Source organism: Haemaphysalis longicornis, unplaced genomic scaffold (assembly GCF_048455015.1).
Source record: "Haemaphysalis longicornis isolate Haplotype H1 unplaced genomic scaffold, Haemaphysalis longicornis Haplotype H1 scaffold_3, whole genome shotgun sequence".
Classification (NCBI taxonomy): Eukaryota; Metazoa; Arthropoda; class Arachnida; order Ixodida; family Ixodidae; genus Haemaphysalis; species Haemaphysalis longicornis.
In genome coordinates, this window is record NW_027526335.1 from 150,947,163 (window position 1) to 150,962,557 (window position 15,395).

The following is a 15,395-nucleotide window of genomic DNA, read 5'->3' on the forward strand; positions in this document are numbered from 1 at the left end:
GTCTTTAAAAGCTGTAGTATTAAGAACTGAGAAAGTGAGAAAGGCCTGACTGGTTGCTTCTGGGCAATTCTCAAGCCGGGGGTTCTTAAAGCTGTCAATATTTGTCCCCATGAACTGTTAACTTGTGCCTACTTAGCTTCTACATTCCACTAGAAGGTATCACGTTTGGCTTAGTTGCAAAGGCAACCTGAAACACATTGCACACCTTGCAAATAAACTAGCGCAATCTTCAGCTACGTCGACAAGGGTACATGCACCAGACATAACTTTGCAGCGAATACCTCGCCGTTTCACTGCAATGTTTTTCAGCCATCTCCTGCACTTTTATTCAATCCCCGCCATCGTTTGGCACTTTGCACGTCACTTGTACATCGAGCAGTTTGACGCATTTAAAAGCCATATGAGGGATGTCTTCAAGTCGATAGCTTTTTATTTGTATTGCCACGTTAACGCATATTAAAACAAGAATTTTATACAACACTCTTGGCCATACTGGAGACGAAACTGTTGGGCGTAGTCATAGACAAATGATATGCGAACTCCAAAATATGAACCAAAACGTGCAAAATCAAAGCATATAGATACTGGAGATAAAATATTGGCTCGCTAGGGGTGTAGTAGACAGAGACATTTTTCATGTTTGTTACTGTAACAAAGCCACGCGATAATTTCATTTGCGCGGAAGGAAATGGGGCTAGTTGTGTATTTTTATTGTTTTTTTCGTATTCACGCTTCATTTGTCCATGACTGTACATTCCTGCGGGCAGTTTAAGCGATGTTTAGGTTTTTAATTTTCTCATCAGCATCTACATCAACCGCGATAAGTGTGAACAGTATTTCAAACGTCTTAGACAAGTGTCACCACCATCAATATTTTTGTTCTCTTCCAGGCGTCTTGAGTGTCGTGTTTTTTTGGGGGGGAAGCCAAAATATATAAGGAAGGGTACAAGTGTATAACAGAAGTACGCGAGGAACTGTCAAATATAAATGCATGTTATATTGGTTTCACACTATATATAAAGAACACCTTCTGGTTTAGGATCCCTAAAAGAAAAGGTAGGGCTTCAAGCCGTTGATGGGTGTGAACAAAGGAGAGTGTAGTAGCAGACAAGGGAAGCCGAACGCGTATTTTAAAATAACGATCGACTTGTACGCAGGTTGGAGGGTGTGAACAAAGAAGAGTACAGTAGCAGACAAAGCAAGCCGAACAGGCACTTCAAATTGGCGCTCGACTTGTACGCAGGTTGGCGGGTGTGAACAAAGAAAAGTGTAATAGCAGACAAAGGACGCCGAACGCGTACGTTGAAATTGCGCTCGACTTGTACGCAGGTTGGAGGGTGTGAACAGAGAAGAGTAAAGTAGGAGACAAAGGAAGCTGAACGGGCACTTCAAATTGTCTCTCGACTTGCACGCAGGTTGGCAGGTGTGAACAAAGAAGAGCGCAGTAGCAGACAAAGGAAGCCGGACGCGTACATTCAAATTGCGCTCGACTTGCACGCAGGTTGGCAATTGTAAAATGTAACTAACAATGGGAATATTGGCAAAAAAAGCTGTAGCTTTAATTATAGCCTAACTGCCAAGAAACATATCATCGTGGACCTCGACTGAAATTATGCGGTAAGCACGGTAAGCATGGGAGAAATCCTCAAGATCGGTAGGTTGGAAATACCCTCCGTCGAAATTTGAAAAGGACGTATTCATTTGTTGGAACACCTTTGTTAGGTGGTATACTCATGCAAAGATCAAGAAACTCGTAGAAACTCGTGGAAGTAAGCTACGGCACGCTGTACTAACCTGAAATATGCCAAAAACTAGGGAAAATAGCGATATTTTATGGAGTACAGATTAGGAGATACAGCTTCTAAATGCTGGCATCTTTCGGGGAACCATCGGAAAGACTTTTCATGGATTGTTGTATCTCATCCAGCCGAGGTGGCAATTTCATTGATTTACTCCACATCCCGGTTTTTTAGCCAGTCTGTTGCTCGTCTAGCACAGTAGTTGACGGCTCGATTTGTTGAACCCACTTGGCGTTTTTTTGTATGAGAGAAATGGTGTAATCGTTATAATAGGATAGGAAATATCGGGGCAGAAACCTGTCTATAATATGTGCCCAATACTTATGTTTGCACTACAGCAGCAAAAATACAAATATGTGCAACATTCGGCTCCAGATAAAAAGGGCGTGTATTTTTGTACCCGTCCCTGCAGCTCCACTGGCTCCAGAAGTTCGGGAATTCGTGGTTGCCAACGTGACGTGGGTGACACTGCGGCTAAACTCGTGGAGGAGTGGCGGCTGCCCGATTCTGTCCTTCACCGTGCTTTACAAATGCCAGTCGCACGGTGACTGGGAGCCGGCAGCAACGGGGCTCGTGCCGGAACAGGTTCTGCCCCAGCCACCGCAGTTGTCCATAGAGGACCTGACTCCTGCCACGTGGTACCAGCTGCTGGTCACGGCACGAAACGAGGCGGGCACTACGGAGGCCGAATACGTCTTCGCTACACTCACGCTCTCAGGAGGTTAGTGCGAGAGAAGTAGCGACCAAAGCAAGTTTTCATTGGTGGGGTAGTTTACAATGTATTTTTGTACGTGAGCCATGTCTTATTGAATCTCAGCATTACCCTTCGTCGTTACTTGTCTGGCGCCGTTTTTTAGGCCAATTTCAGCGCATAAGAGCAGTACCACTAAGAAAGTGAGCAAGGTATTGAACCAACTTTAAAAACACCCCTTACTTGGCTTCCTGGGGTGATCGATTCAATAAATAAAGGTTTAGGAAAGGTTTAGGACATTGCTCGTCACGTGCTCACCTGCTCCTAGTTCACAACAAATACACACGGGGGAACGTAGGAATGAAACCGAACAGAACCGAAAATCTGCAACTTGCTTCAAGGAGCTCCGCCACTGCGATCCAACAAGCATTTGATGACGCAGTTTCCTCGCTGTGCGGCTCAGCCTGACAGCTTGGGTAGCAATGAACAGCTAAGGTGGGTAACATAGTCGGGTGGCCTGCGGCGCCGTACCGATCACTGCGCCCAGCGCGTTTTTCAAGTCTTCTACCTGCACAGTCTTTTTGGTTGAGTGTTAAGAAAAATAGGAAACGAGTTTTTTTCTGGGGTTCCTCAGGTGAAGAAGCATACGCGTTTTTAGGCAATCACGCATAGCGACCAGGTGTGAACGTCCACAATATGACCAACTGTTACGGGACCAGTATGGCTTTATTTAAAAAAACGGACACACACAGGGTAAACTGGGACAAAGCAAAGATGGGCGCATTGACAAATAGGAAAAGATTAAACATCTTGTGATCGCAGCAGCATAGCTCACTCACGCTGTGCACGGTGTATATTGCATTTCAAACATCCGCCGTTGGCATCGGTGTTCTTAGCAGGGAAGCAGATCCTAAAATGGCCGCAGTCGGAAAGAGAAATAAATCAACCCAGTTGAAAGAAAGCCGCTCAGCTGTCATCACGTTACCCCCACCCCCCCTCCACCCTTTTCTAGAACGTTAGAATTTCCTACACGATGCGCATTCGGCAGTTCTGGTTGCCTGACTGTCATTTAATCTGTCAAGTTGGCTGCCTGGGCCTCCCTATGCGTCATTCGTGTGGGCCAAGGATGCTTCGCCGAAGTTTATGCACGTAATACTCGTATACTAATAGATTAGCCCTACCACACAAGTTCGCTTTTTGAGGGCAAGGGAACGATCCCTCATAACAAGGACCCTGACGCTTATACTCATATGTGCCGTATCCCCTACAAACCTTTCGGAGAGATATTTTCAAATGATTTCGCTATACCTGTGTAGTCAAGAGTACGTGCCGTATACACTGTACACTTAAATCCTAGTGCCATATAAATTGCTATCATGGTCACCGCCTCTTTATTAACGATTAATAATAGTTGGCCAGTAGGTTAAGCATTTTAAGTTTAAAATGTTAAGCATTTTAAGCTTCTCTCTGTGAGCGTGGGTTGGAACTGGGATAATCCTTGGACGCTATTAATACTCTGCATTTGTGTAACAGTAAGAGCACTACTTATGAATAACCATTGGTGATGTGCGCTCACGTAAGAAAGCATAACTGCTTCGCTTTCAGGTGTTCATGTGGCGTAGGCATTCCCAGCCAAAAAAGAGGCGTTTTCTTCACCGGGATTAAACATCTAGTTCTTCAGGGTGAAGGTTTCGTTATTGTGCACGGTTTCTGGAAAGGAACAAAACTGCTGATAGTTTGTCGGTGCCATAGAAACAATTCACATCGGCAATAAGATTTCCCTGGCACTGTTATTGTACTCCATCTTGTTATTAGGCGCTGGTTGGTTTGTAACGGTGCGCTTGTTTCAAAGTTTTGGTAATGCGGGAAGTTTGCCGTGCATTTTTGCGTCATATTTATACCGTGGCCAAGCGGATGAACATTTACTCTATAATATATTTACAGCCACTGTACCTGCACCTCACTGGACGCAAGTGATCGAATCGCAGCGCCGCAGAATTCACGTCATCGTACCAGTTGTGTGCACCATTCTTGTCGTGCTGCTGGTCACCATCGCTGTGCTCTATGCCATGTACCAAAGGAGGCTTACAGCACTTCGCAGGAGACGATTAGGTCAGTTACTTGCGTGTTCACTCGAACTGTTGAATGTTCAGTCACTAGAAACATAAATAGCTAGTATATTTTGGTCCATTTACAAGTGGAAACTTCTTGCAAATATTATGTTCCAGTTAATGCCCCACCTTTAGCTATGCAACTGTTGGCATAAGGCATACACTCAAAAGAGACACACATAGTCGGTAATAATGTCTGCAAGTGTTTATGCTTTCGTTCTTTTTTTTTTACCTCAAAGCACTGCGCAGCAGGAGGTGCGCAGTCGAGCACCTCCTGCTTTGCGGAAACGTTACAACTTTGCGGAAACGTTACAACTGAGTAACTCAATTCCTAGCTCACGTAAGTTGGGACTTTGTGAATGGTTAGGCGAAAAGTTATTTGAGGCCGTGTAACGGGAGATTTGACGACAACACTGAATCTGGCTGCTCCTTCTTCTGTTCCCGTCATCTGCGGTGTCCAGGCATGGCCAGACCACCCTATAATCAAAATTTATTCTCGGTGCAGAACTCCCCTGGCTATGGATCCCTTCCGATGAAGGTACCTCTCGTTACTGTCAAGCTTAATCTCAGCCTATGGAAAGTTTCTTTGTATGAACCGCTTCCGGAGGAGCCGTTTCTCTTACGAATACCTGCACCGGGAGCTGCTTCTTGTTTTTTTGCGCAACAAACTTGGGGCCTTTGCCTGAATGCTTAGGCCAGTGAACGTGCTAATTGTGAGAGGATGATAGGAGAAACGCCAAGGGGTAAAAGGGAGGGTGTTGTAAATAAAAAAAACTCGAATGGAGAACACTTTAGGTAAAATTCAGAAAACGAAGTAAGCATGAGCCCTGTATAAAATGCGGCGAATTGACAACATGTTGACTGTGAGCGTACACAAACGCTTTGCAGAGAGACGAGACAATATGTAGGGCAAGAGACCATAGCAGAGAATGGACCCCGTTATCGCAAAACGGGAGCGGAAGTCTATGGACGAGGCGGTCGTCCTAAAAGGAGTACTGACACGAAATTTTTGTGTTACATTTCTTTCGCTGCTATGGGTGCCTATTAGCCCACTAATCATAGAATGGCACATTAGACGGTTTATCGCAGCGTAAACAATCATTTACGGCGTCGTTTATCCGTGTCAGTTCCGGTTTCGACAAAACGAACTCCGAGCGGCTTCCATGACACCTGATAGCATCTGACGTCACCATTCTTGTCGCATTGCTGCCAGTCTGGAAGCGCGCGCGAGCGAGCGCACGCGCTTGCCCAGACCGGCCGAGTTCTTCACTCTCCCGGCGAGCCCGGGAAGCATAACGTTATTCCCAAAACCATGACGTCTACACACGGTGTAGCAGCGTGCGCCAACCGCAGCCAGCGCGTCGGCTACGTCACGGGAGCCCGGACGTCGACAGTTTGGGGCAATTAGAAGATGTTGTCATACTGGTCCGCTCTGAGCTTTTTCGTGTGGGCAGAGATTAAAATGCATTTAAATTATGCTATACTGAACGGCTACTGTTGAAACATTTGTCGGTAGATACCTCCTGATAAAAAGGAAGCATTTTACATAGATATCTTAGCTTTAAAATTTCGTGTCACTACTCCTTGAAGAGAACATAAATAGACCGATGATGATAATAATGATGACGATCATAATAACTTATTGTTAATATTGCACTACGCTAACAATCGCGCAAAGGTCTAATCGGCTAGTATGCAGGCCTAATAAATCTAGGCGACCCCCGAGCAGAAAATGTACAGAGCCGCTTCGGGCTTTCGCTGGATTGAACCGATCAGATTCGTGCGAAGAGTGAGGGAGTTCGACAATGTTCAGTAGCTCTATGAGCGGCAGGTGGTACGTGTTGTATGAGAGCCAGATAATACGTGCCTAATTGTACCTTAGAGTTTAGGGAGGAATTGAGAAAATATGGATAACAGCGTTGGGAAAATGCAAAGACGCTTATGCCCACTGAGCTGTGGTTTTATCTAGTGCTTCTGCATTATTCCCATCCCTGCACTGTTCAGTCTTATTAGAATTGAGGTGGTCGCAAAAATGGTTTTCTGATGGTGTAAAACAACTGCAAATCTGGAGTAAAGACAAGCTTGTGTAATCAAGGGTGATAGTAAATAGTAAAATTTGCTTCTTCGGCTTCTTCGAGCTCTATGCCGTGTTACGCATGCTCAGCAAAATAAACACATATACACTAAAGTAGTGCTTCAGCTGTTGCTATTAACGTAAGAAATTTCCAACAAAGAACTTTCACCATTTCTGAAGTAGATGACGCAAGTTAGCATCCGTAAAACGTGTGGTATTCTCTTAGTAGCCGCACTCGCACATTAGCGAGTGCTTTTGTATCGGTCTGGATACTTACTGTGCAGCCACATATCAGCCAAGCTTGAGGTATAGGATAATTAGGATAATTTGTTATCGTTGGTTCAAAAGAAAACGTTTGGGTCCTGAGGCAACAAATATCTGAATATCTTTCTGTAGGTTTTGGCCATGTTCGGGTGGCTGCGAAGGCTAATTGATTATAAACTCAAAATTATTTTTGCTGTGTATGACTAAAAAGCCATCAGACACGCGTGGCTCGCTTGATAAAATTTGATAAGATGATAAAAGGTACACTTTATAGACTGATAAAATCTGGGCATGATGACGGCTTCCTTACAAGTGACGAAGCAAAGTCAACCTAGCTGCTTTCTCTTTGGTTGTATTCGTGAACGGCTCCACAATGCAAGCCTCAAGACTGAAAACTATCCCGGGAAAAAGTGTTGTTGCTTTCTTTTCATATGGCCCCATGACAACGTTATCATTGTTCTTCTGGGCGAAAAAAATGGCTGCCCGCACTTGCAAGTAACTAGGCTGTTCGACCGATTATTATAGTTCCGCATAACAAAAGAAATACTCAAATGCAAGAAATGTTCAGCCGCTTCTTGTTCTGTTGATGTCTAGCCATGCAGTATTGTAGGTTGTCATCCAGTACAGCTCTACACACTGCATGACGACCGCCGATACGAGTTCTGTCCTTGTTTTGATTAGCTGGTCTAGTGTCTACATGTGTAACTATAAATCATAACTTTCGAAGTGTGTAACACGCTTGAAATAAATGTATTGTACCACAGTTGTTAAACGATTCCTCAAAGCGTTTCTTACAGCATTGAAATACTTTTTTCATTTGTAGTATGGCATCCAGGTGACGCTGACATCGGCTCTTTCACGGGGGCCACTAAGTCAGTCGACACCGTGCCCATGACTGTCTGGGAGAAACCTTCGCAGCAGGAACACAACGCGGCGTCAAGGCCAGACCAGCTCTACCTCACGTTTGGATTCCGGGTTGCGTCGCCTGGTCCGGTCACAAAAAGCTGCGGTGGACGAAGTTATTCCTGGGCTTCCTCGCGAGGACTCGCAACCGTTCATGAGGACACCGAGCTTGCAGGAAGTGGCGAAAAGCTTCGGGAACACACATACGACGTGCCTTTCGCACCAAGACACTCCATGCAAAAGGTTTGTGGAGCTGTCGCAGAAAGAAGATTTGAAGAAAATATACGAACATACGTTATGGTTGTATAAACTGATACTAGTTAGTAAATGCGTAGATGAGACATTTGGGGTCATAATCACTGCGCAATAAATACCTAGCATGAATTAACTTGCGGGCGGGTGCAGTAACTCAAACGCCTCATACCAGCAGCAATAAGCACCGAAAAGTATTCGCTTCTAAATTAACTTCTATCACGCCGCTTTGTATTTGTGCATATCCATTAGGTGGCAATCTTCGGAAAGCAAGAGCTTGAATAATAAACTCATTTTGAACAATGCGCGAGGCAAATTGGGCGCACTGACTTTACATAACAAGCACAAGTGGTAGTGCAAACCGGATGGCGGGAAATACTTTCCGTAAATGCAGCACATCTTTTCACAATATTGGGGGTAATTGATTCTCGGGATCTAAGTTCAAGCAAGTCATAACAGCCAAAGTAGAGCATTTCAGTTCTTTAATGGTACAAAAATAAGACCAGTGATAATGACACCAAAGTGAAATAAAAATTGCACTGTCGAAATGACCCGGTCTGCTTTAGGAATGAAGTGGGTTCGGTGGTCATAAATTGTTCGGGCATGTAAAATGACGCTTCTGCTGTAGATTTTTCCGCATTTTTTGCCAGATTTCTGTTTCCTCATACATCCAATTATTTTGATACAAAAATTAGTGCCCTCTACGGTACCAAGAAACTTGAAAGCCAACACCCTTTTCTTTAATCAATGGTTTTGGTGCCTCTTATTTAAAAGGGTTTCAAGTTTTCAACAGTCTTACTTCTACGCCATGATCGAGTTACAATTTGTCGAAAGATCCGCCGTAATTAGAAAATCACCTTGGAATTCAATCAAGAATTCAATCAATCTAAAGATATCCATAGTTAGAGGCTCAAACTATTAAATGCTAACACTGCTAGTAGGTGAACCCACTTTCTAGAGCTGGCCAAGCGCAATGAAGTGTTTGTGACGTTAGTTAAAGGAACACGAGAAAAGATACAAAATACAGCCTCTTAACGCTAAGGCTAAAAACCCTTGCTGTTTCAAATAAAAAGTTGCATCATTTCTAGCTGCCTTGGCTTTTTGTTTCGGCCAAGGATGCCTGCGGGCTGAAAAATTAACAGTTGAACCAAACATTTTCTTCTGCAGTTGGCCTCTCTTTTTTTGCTGCTTTAGAAATCGCGCCCGAAGCATACTCTATTTATCCCATCGTCGCAACACTTGAAAACCTGCTGTCAGTGGTTTTTAGTTTTAGGACAAAAGCTTCAAAGACGATTAGATAAGGTTTTTTCACACTATCTGTTCATGGGGCATCAAGGCAAAGTAGCGAATCGGCCCCCTAACCATGCGGTCATCAAGCGCCGCGCCTGTAGCGTCCTGGCTAGGTACCGTGGCCTGGGAGAAGAGGTAGAAAATATTTGAACTGTTGGTCAACAGTAACGTTTCTGCCAATGCAGCCGATTTTGCAAGAGATCTGGGATTTAGCAACTGGCTGCGCTGGGTATATGCGTTGGTTGTAAGTAGGTAAGGTGGGCTCACAAGTTCACTTGCATACGTATTTTGTCTCCACTTGCACTGTTCGGTGAAACATGACTTGAAATTTGTAACTGAAACAACGCATACCGCTTGTAGATCTGAGGCATACACTCTTAAAAGGACACTGAAGTGATATGTAAACATTGCGGGATTACTAGCGCAAATTGTAGCACGGGGTCCCCAGGCCATGTTTCGACCACACTGGGCGCGTTTACGCGATTTTATGTAGTAGAAAAATTATTTCGAAAATGCTGTCCTCTTCTCTTTACGCTCGCCCATTTTCTGTGGCGTTTTCGTGTGACGTCGTGAGGAGCCGAGCTCGCAATTGGATGCGCTACTGCACGGCTCCCCGGCCTTCAGACAGAGTCAGTCGGCCCAGCGTTTCGTCCGCCGGCCGCCGACGGGTCGTCGCAATTCGTTCGCTCAGTTGAAACGAAGCCAGGACACGTTTGTGAATGGAAGAATGTGCCTTTCTTTACTTGGTTAGTTTGTACACTGTATCTAGCTCCAAGTCAAGGTCGCTTCACACAAGCGCTGCACAAGCGCACATGCGACGCTTCGCTGACTGGTACGCCAGTAGGAAAATATAAGGCCTCTTGAAGGCGGGAGAAGAGTCAGCGAAGTCAATATAGGTACTAAGGAAATAAAATCAACTGATATTTTTCCCGTACAGCGCAAAACTAGGGTGCGGGAAACACTTTTTTTGCGCTGGGCGAACAACCACAGCGGTCAGCAGCACGACTACGCATCTGCGAACGCTTTACCGTCTACGATATGCAATTGCTAGACGTGAGCTATTGTGGAAACTCGGGGTACGCTTACTGCACGAACGCAATACAACAAATAGTCACCGAAGCTGCTTGAAATGCCAAAACTAAATAAAAGTGTAAACGTGTTGTACAATATATACCTTATATTACCAAGGTCGGCAAGGCCGGTTTCGTGGCCTAGTGGTCTGGGGCGTTAGGTGTGTTGTCGCAAGTGTTTTGCAAGTCACGAGTTCGAGTCCCCGCGGGTACGTGCTTTTTTTTTGTAAGTTAAATTTTTTGTTTTCTGCCGATGTTTTCTACATTGAGTTCACCTTTTTTTTTGGGCCGCAACGTTCATGGCTCTACGAACTAGTTCACAGAACGCGCGCAGGCTGGCACTGGCGCGCTAGCGAGTTCTCGTTGGCGTGCTGTTGCCATAAGCACCAACTAATTGCGGACAGTGGGCACAGGCCAGAATGAACAGACCCTTGGCCTGGTGCGAACACGCTTTTTACGGTACAGGCATGAGTGAGGCAAGCTCCAAATATGGGGGAAAAGCGCATGACATTTGTGCGTCTGCGGGTACGCGGAGGGAGTCCATGCACTGCGTAGGACTCGGCTAGTGAATGCTACGATTCCAAGCCGTCCTGGGAGGCTTATCTTTATGCATTTTCACAGCTGACAACATGGCAGAAGCGCGGTACGATGATTACTGAGTTATTGAGAATGCCCATCCAACAACGCCACCAGTTGTGTTTTACAGAACCGAAACCGAAATCGAAACTTGTTTGGTTGCTCACCTTGGGCATCGTCCAATCACGGTGCCCGCTCCTCCTAACGTCACAGCTTTAGTTGGTGCGGCCGCCGCAAACCGCGCATGGTAGTTTTTCTTCTTTCGCGCTTTGTAAAATAATTACCGATTTGTCAACCGGATAAACGATGAAAAGTGTGCTAATTTGAGCCAGTCTACGCAGTCCAAGCAAAAACGGGAGCTTGAGAAATTCACTTCAGTGTCCCTTCAAATTATGTTAGATAGTTGCAGTTGTTTTTAAAATAGCCCGTGGTCAGCCAAAGTACTGGCGTACATTTTTTACACTTATTGTTCCCTCTGGCGGAGAAAGCGACACCTGTTTTAATGACTTTGTGTTTTTCTGTCACCAAAACGAACTAATGATGGTGCGAGAAGGGTTTTAACAGCAGAGGTGTTTTAGCCTTTAGTCCCGCCTACGAGTGTTACCAGAAAATTCAGCCCAGCCGAGCGCACGACCGTGGACGCCTCGTGAGCAGCACCCGGCGTCGTCCAGGCTTGCGCATGCGCTCGAGCCACTTGAGAATCTCGGAAAAAAATACCAAGAAAAAATAACAAGTGCAGGTGACCGTGCGCCCCAGGAAGAGCACCCGGCGCCGGCCAGCTTGACCTTTGAGAACACTGCCCAACGTCTGAGGCGTGATCTTCGAGTGCTGTTCTCCTAGCAAGTTCACGTGCGTTCACGCCTGAAGTGGGGAGCACTGTTGCCTAGTTCGCTACAGACGCCGAGTTCGCCGCCGCTGCTTCTAGCGCGTGCTAATGCAATCCACTTTGGCAGATATGTCAAAGCCAGTGGACAACACGATCCGGGCCTGCCCATTCATGGAGAAGTTTTAGCGGCAAGTTCGGAAATCCATTTGAGGTGAAAAAGCCGGGTCTCCGACGAAAGTAGAGGGGCCGCCAGCTCCGCTGTTTCTTTAGCCTTGCACCACAACTACAAGCAGCTTCACTTTTTTTTATTCATGACACTCAGACCTACAGATATAAAGCGATGTCTTGAAAATGTAGTGTTCATTTAAACAAAGCTAGTGGCAGTGCCTGTCCTTTGACTTTTCAGTGACTGTCCCTACCTTGTCTCTCCTAGCGTGTTTTCACTGGTTTTCAAAAATGACTTGCGCGGGACCCTGTAAATCTTTTTCGTTGTCAGCTTTGAGCTATAAACGCGATTGGGACTTTAGGAGGCACACATGCGAGATAAGGTTGTGTTCTCCTACTCGCACGTTCACGTACCCGGAATAGTTAAGGTACATGGTTGAATGTTAGAATTTTTTTGTTGTAAGCGCGTGTCCGCGAAAAATGCACAAAAAGCTAACACGCATTTCCATCATTCAGAGCAAAATGCCCCCCCACCCCTCTGCTCCAGTGGGCAGGGTTGCATTGCCGGAATATGAAGGAAGTCCCGTCGCAGTCTCTTCACTTTGGCGCATTTTCTTTATTATACGGTCTCTCTTGTACCCTTATTAGTTAAAACAAACTTGTTCTGATTTAAAAAAAAAGCTCGACACGCTGCGAAGATGTCCCGGCGGAAACCCATGCAGAACGCTTTGTTTCTGTGTCTTCTTTAGTAGTGTTTTGTAAAAACAAAAGAAGTAAGAATCAATCCTGAAGCGTCACAGCTTGCCTCGCCGCTCACTGCTCGGCTTACGAACCTTACAAGATATTTTCCTTGGCTTTATGGGGCACCTTCTTGCAATTGCAGAATGTCCAATAGTAGAAATGAAGTATTACTACATGCATCACATGGACAGACTATACAAGCTTTCGCAGAAGATGCACAATTTAAGTCAGATTTTTCTTTCTAGCAGGAGAAAATTATACGCAGTAGATCGATGGTATATAGATAGTTTATTGCACATCCTAGTGGTACAAGTGTTTTACTGCCGTCCTGAGCACGCACTGCTTGTGGGAAGGCAATGAAACACCCCATGGGAAGGCAGTAAAGGCTCCATAAAACACCTTGTTGGAACGCAGTAAAGGCCCCATGTCTTATTATCCATGCAGCTTCAAGACCGGGACGACCTCCTGGCCTCGGCGGAGCGGCTAGCAACTTGCATGGCTCCAAAACAAGGCAAGCTGCACCCTGGTCATTGAAAATTTAAATGCACTTCTGGCATTGTCTTTGTGTAGTACTCTTAGAAGGGCGTTATTTTTAACGTATCACGCAAGCACTGTAGGAATAAATCAAAGGAGAGGCCACCTGCCAGGTTTTCTAACTGGACCTGCGTTGCCCAAAGAGTGCCGTTGTTGAAAAACCGTTTTTTGTTCTGATTGCCTAGTAGTGCTGGCATTACGTTGCCGTACGTAATGTAGTTGGTATACATGGTGGTCAAGGTTAGGTAGACAGCTTTTTTTTTTATAACTAGGCGCTTAGAAGTACGTGAAGACCGCCACTACAGTGACGTTATGCGTTGAGGGGGACACACAATGAGGCGGTAACTCTTGATGTCGGTGGCTGAATTACATAAAATGGAATCATTAACTTTTTAGCGGATGATGCAAGCAGGCATGTTTGTATTGGAACGTTAGACGCAATCTTGTTGCTACGCAGTTTCATTTGGGAGAATTCTTCTATCTTATTCCTAGTCCGAGATATCGAGCTGCGAAGTTTAATTGCAGTTCACATGATTACGCATGCTAAACAGCGAAGAGCGGCGTAAAGCTTCTCCCTCTTGTGACGCGTCTGCTGTGTTTGGTGTTTAGTTTGACAATGGCGTGGATTCATAGGCAGATGTGATAACTGCCATCCTTTCAGTCTGGCTGGCGTTATCGCAATCTGCAGTAGGCGGAACCGCTATCGAAACACAAAACAAAAAGGAGGAGCTTTGTGCCGGTCTTCGCTGTCTAATGCGGCGCAATCATGCGTATGGCAATTAAACTTTGCAGTTCGATATCTCGGAGTACGGATGCATTCGAAGAATTTTGCCAACTGGAACTGCGTAGAAACACCATAGCGCTTAACTTTTTAATTCAAAGATGCCTGCTTACTTCAGCCGCTAAAAGTTAATTATCCAATTTTAGTTACTTAAGCCACCAGCACCAATAAATTCCATCTAATTCTGTGTCCCCCTAGACGCATAACGTCACTGTAGAGGTGGTCTTCACGTAAATCTAAGCACCGAATTTGAAAAAAAACCTGTTGACCTAATCTTGATCACCCTGTATAATTATTCCGAGAAGCACGGCAAGGTGAGCGTGTCAGAAATAAATCAGGCGCACACGAGATGGAGTAGGAAAACACAGAAAAGTTGCGCAACAAATCACCCGAGGAACTAAACGAAAGGCACGTTAGATAGAAGCGCAGCGTTTCAATAAAAGGAACAGACACACGAAATACTTACCTAGGTGTAACTGTCCCCCTCATAAATTTTTTAATTCACTTTACGCCCCGCTATTTTATTATTAATTAGCATGATTTGATGATACCATTCTGGAAAACATTATCAGTTGTGGGACATCAGAAAGCATGTGGTCGATGAGTGCTATTTAACGCCAGGAATGTAGTAAACAGCTCCCATTTCGGCCTGTATCACTGGTAGCTTTTTTAAGAATGCAGTATGTGCCCTCGAACCATTCATTGAAAACGATACCCGATCTGCCCGTTCACTTATTTATTAGCAAAAGCAATGAAAAATCAACCAAACAGGCATGTAGATTATATTCCGGAGGGAAAAGGACATCAGAATATTTTAGTCACTTTCATTTTCTATAGCAGTACCAGGATGTCATTTTTTCAGGTACCGGCCACTTCAAGGAAAGTATAATTTTAAACTTTTCCTGTTGTATGGAAGGCAGCTAGAACCGGTAAAAAAAATTAATAGTCCTGCAAAAATTCATATTTTATTCTTGTTGCTTCTGCGCCATTTTTTCAGTCGCAACACTTTCTAATACAAAGACATTGCGCTTATAGTTTGCACCGGATACATGTAGCCGCCGTAGTGTTTTACGCCTTATTTTCGCACCTTTCTTAAAATAAAAGCAAATTACAAATTGTTTGTTCTCATTGCAGCACTTGTGCAATAACAGTTTGCAGTAATGTTTGTTTAGGTTTTAAAGTTAAGTAAGATTTTCTGAACAATTTTTACCGACGGTAATTATTTTCGCCGCGGAAATGTTTTTCTGCCAACTGGGACTTCATTAGTGCAGGGACATGAGCCAATTCAGCGTCCTAGGTTATGGAACATACTCCGAAA

General features: G+C 44.8%; 1 protein-coding gene across 1 annotated transcript in view; it reads left to right on the forward strand.

Moving 5' to 3' along the window:
- The window catches only part of LOC144175475 (cell adhesion molecule Dscam1-like), a 185,688-nt gene that overhangs the window by 163,412 nt on the left and 6,881 nt on the right, over positions 1–15,395 (forward strand). The window contains exons 23-26 of the mRNA XM_077704563.1: positions 2,212–2,520; positions 4,435–4,602; positions 7,763–8,085; positions 13,207–13,273. Coding sequence (XP_077560689.1) covers positions 2,212–2,520; positions 4,435–4,602; positions 7,763–8,085; positions 13,207–13,273 — 867 coding nt within the window. The remainder of the gene's footprint in view (positions 1–2,211; positions 2,521–4,434; positions 4,603–7,762; positions 8,086–13,206; positions 13,274–15,395) is intronic.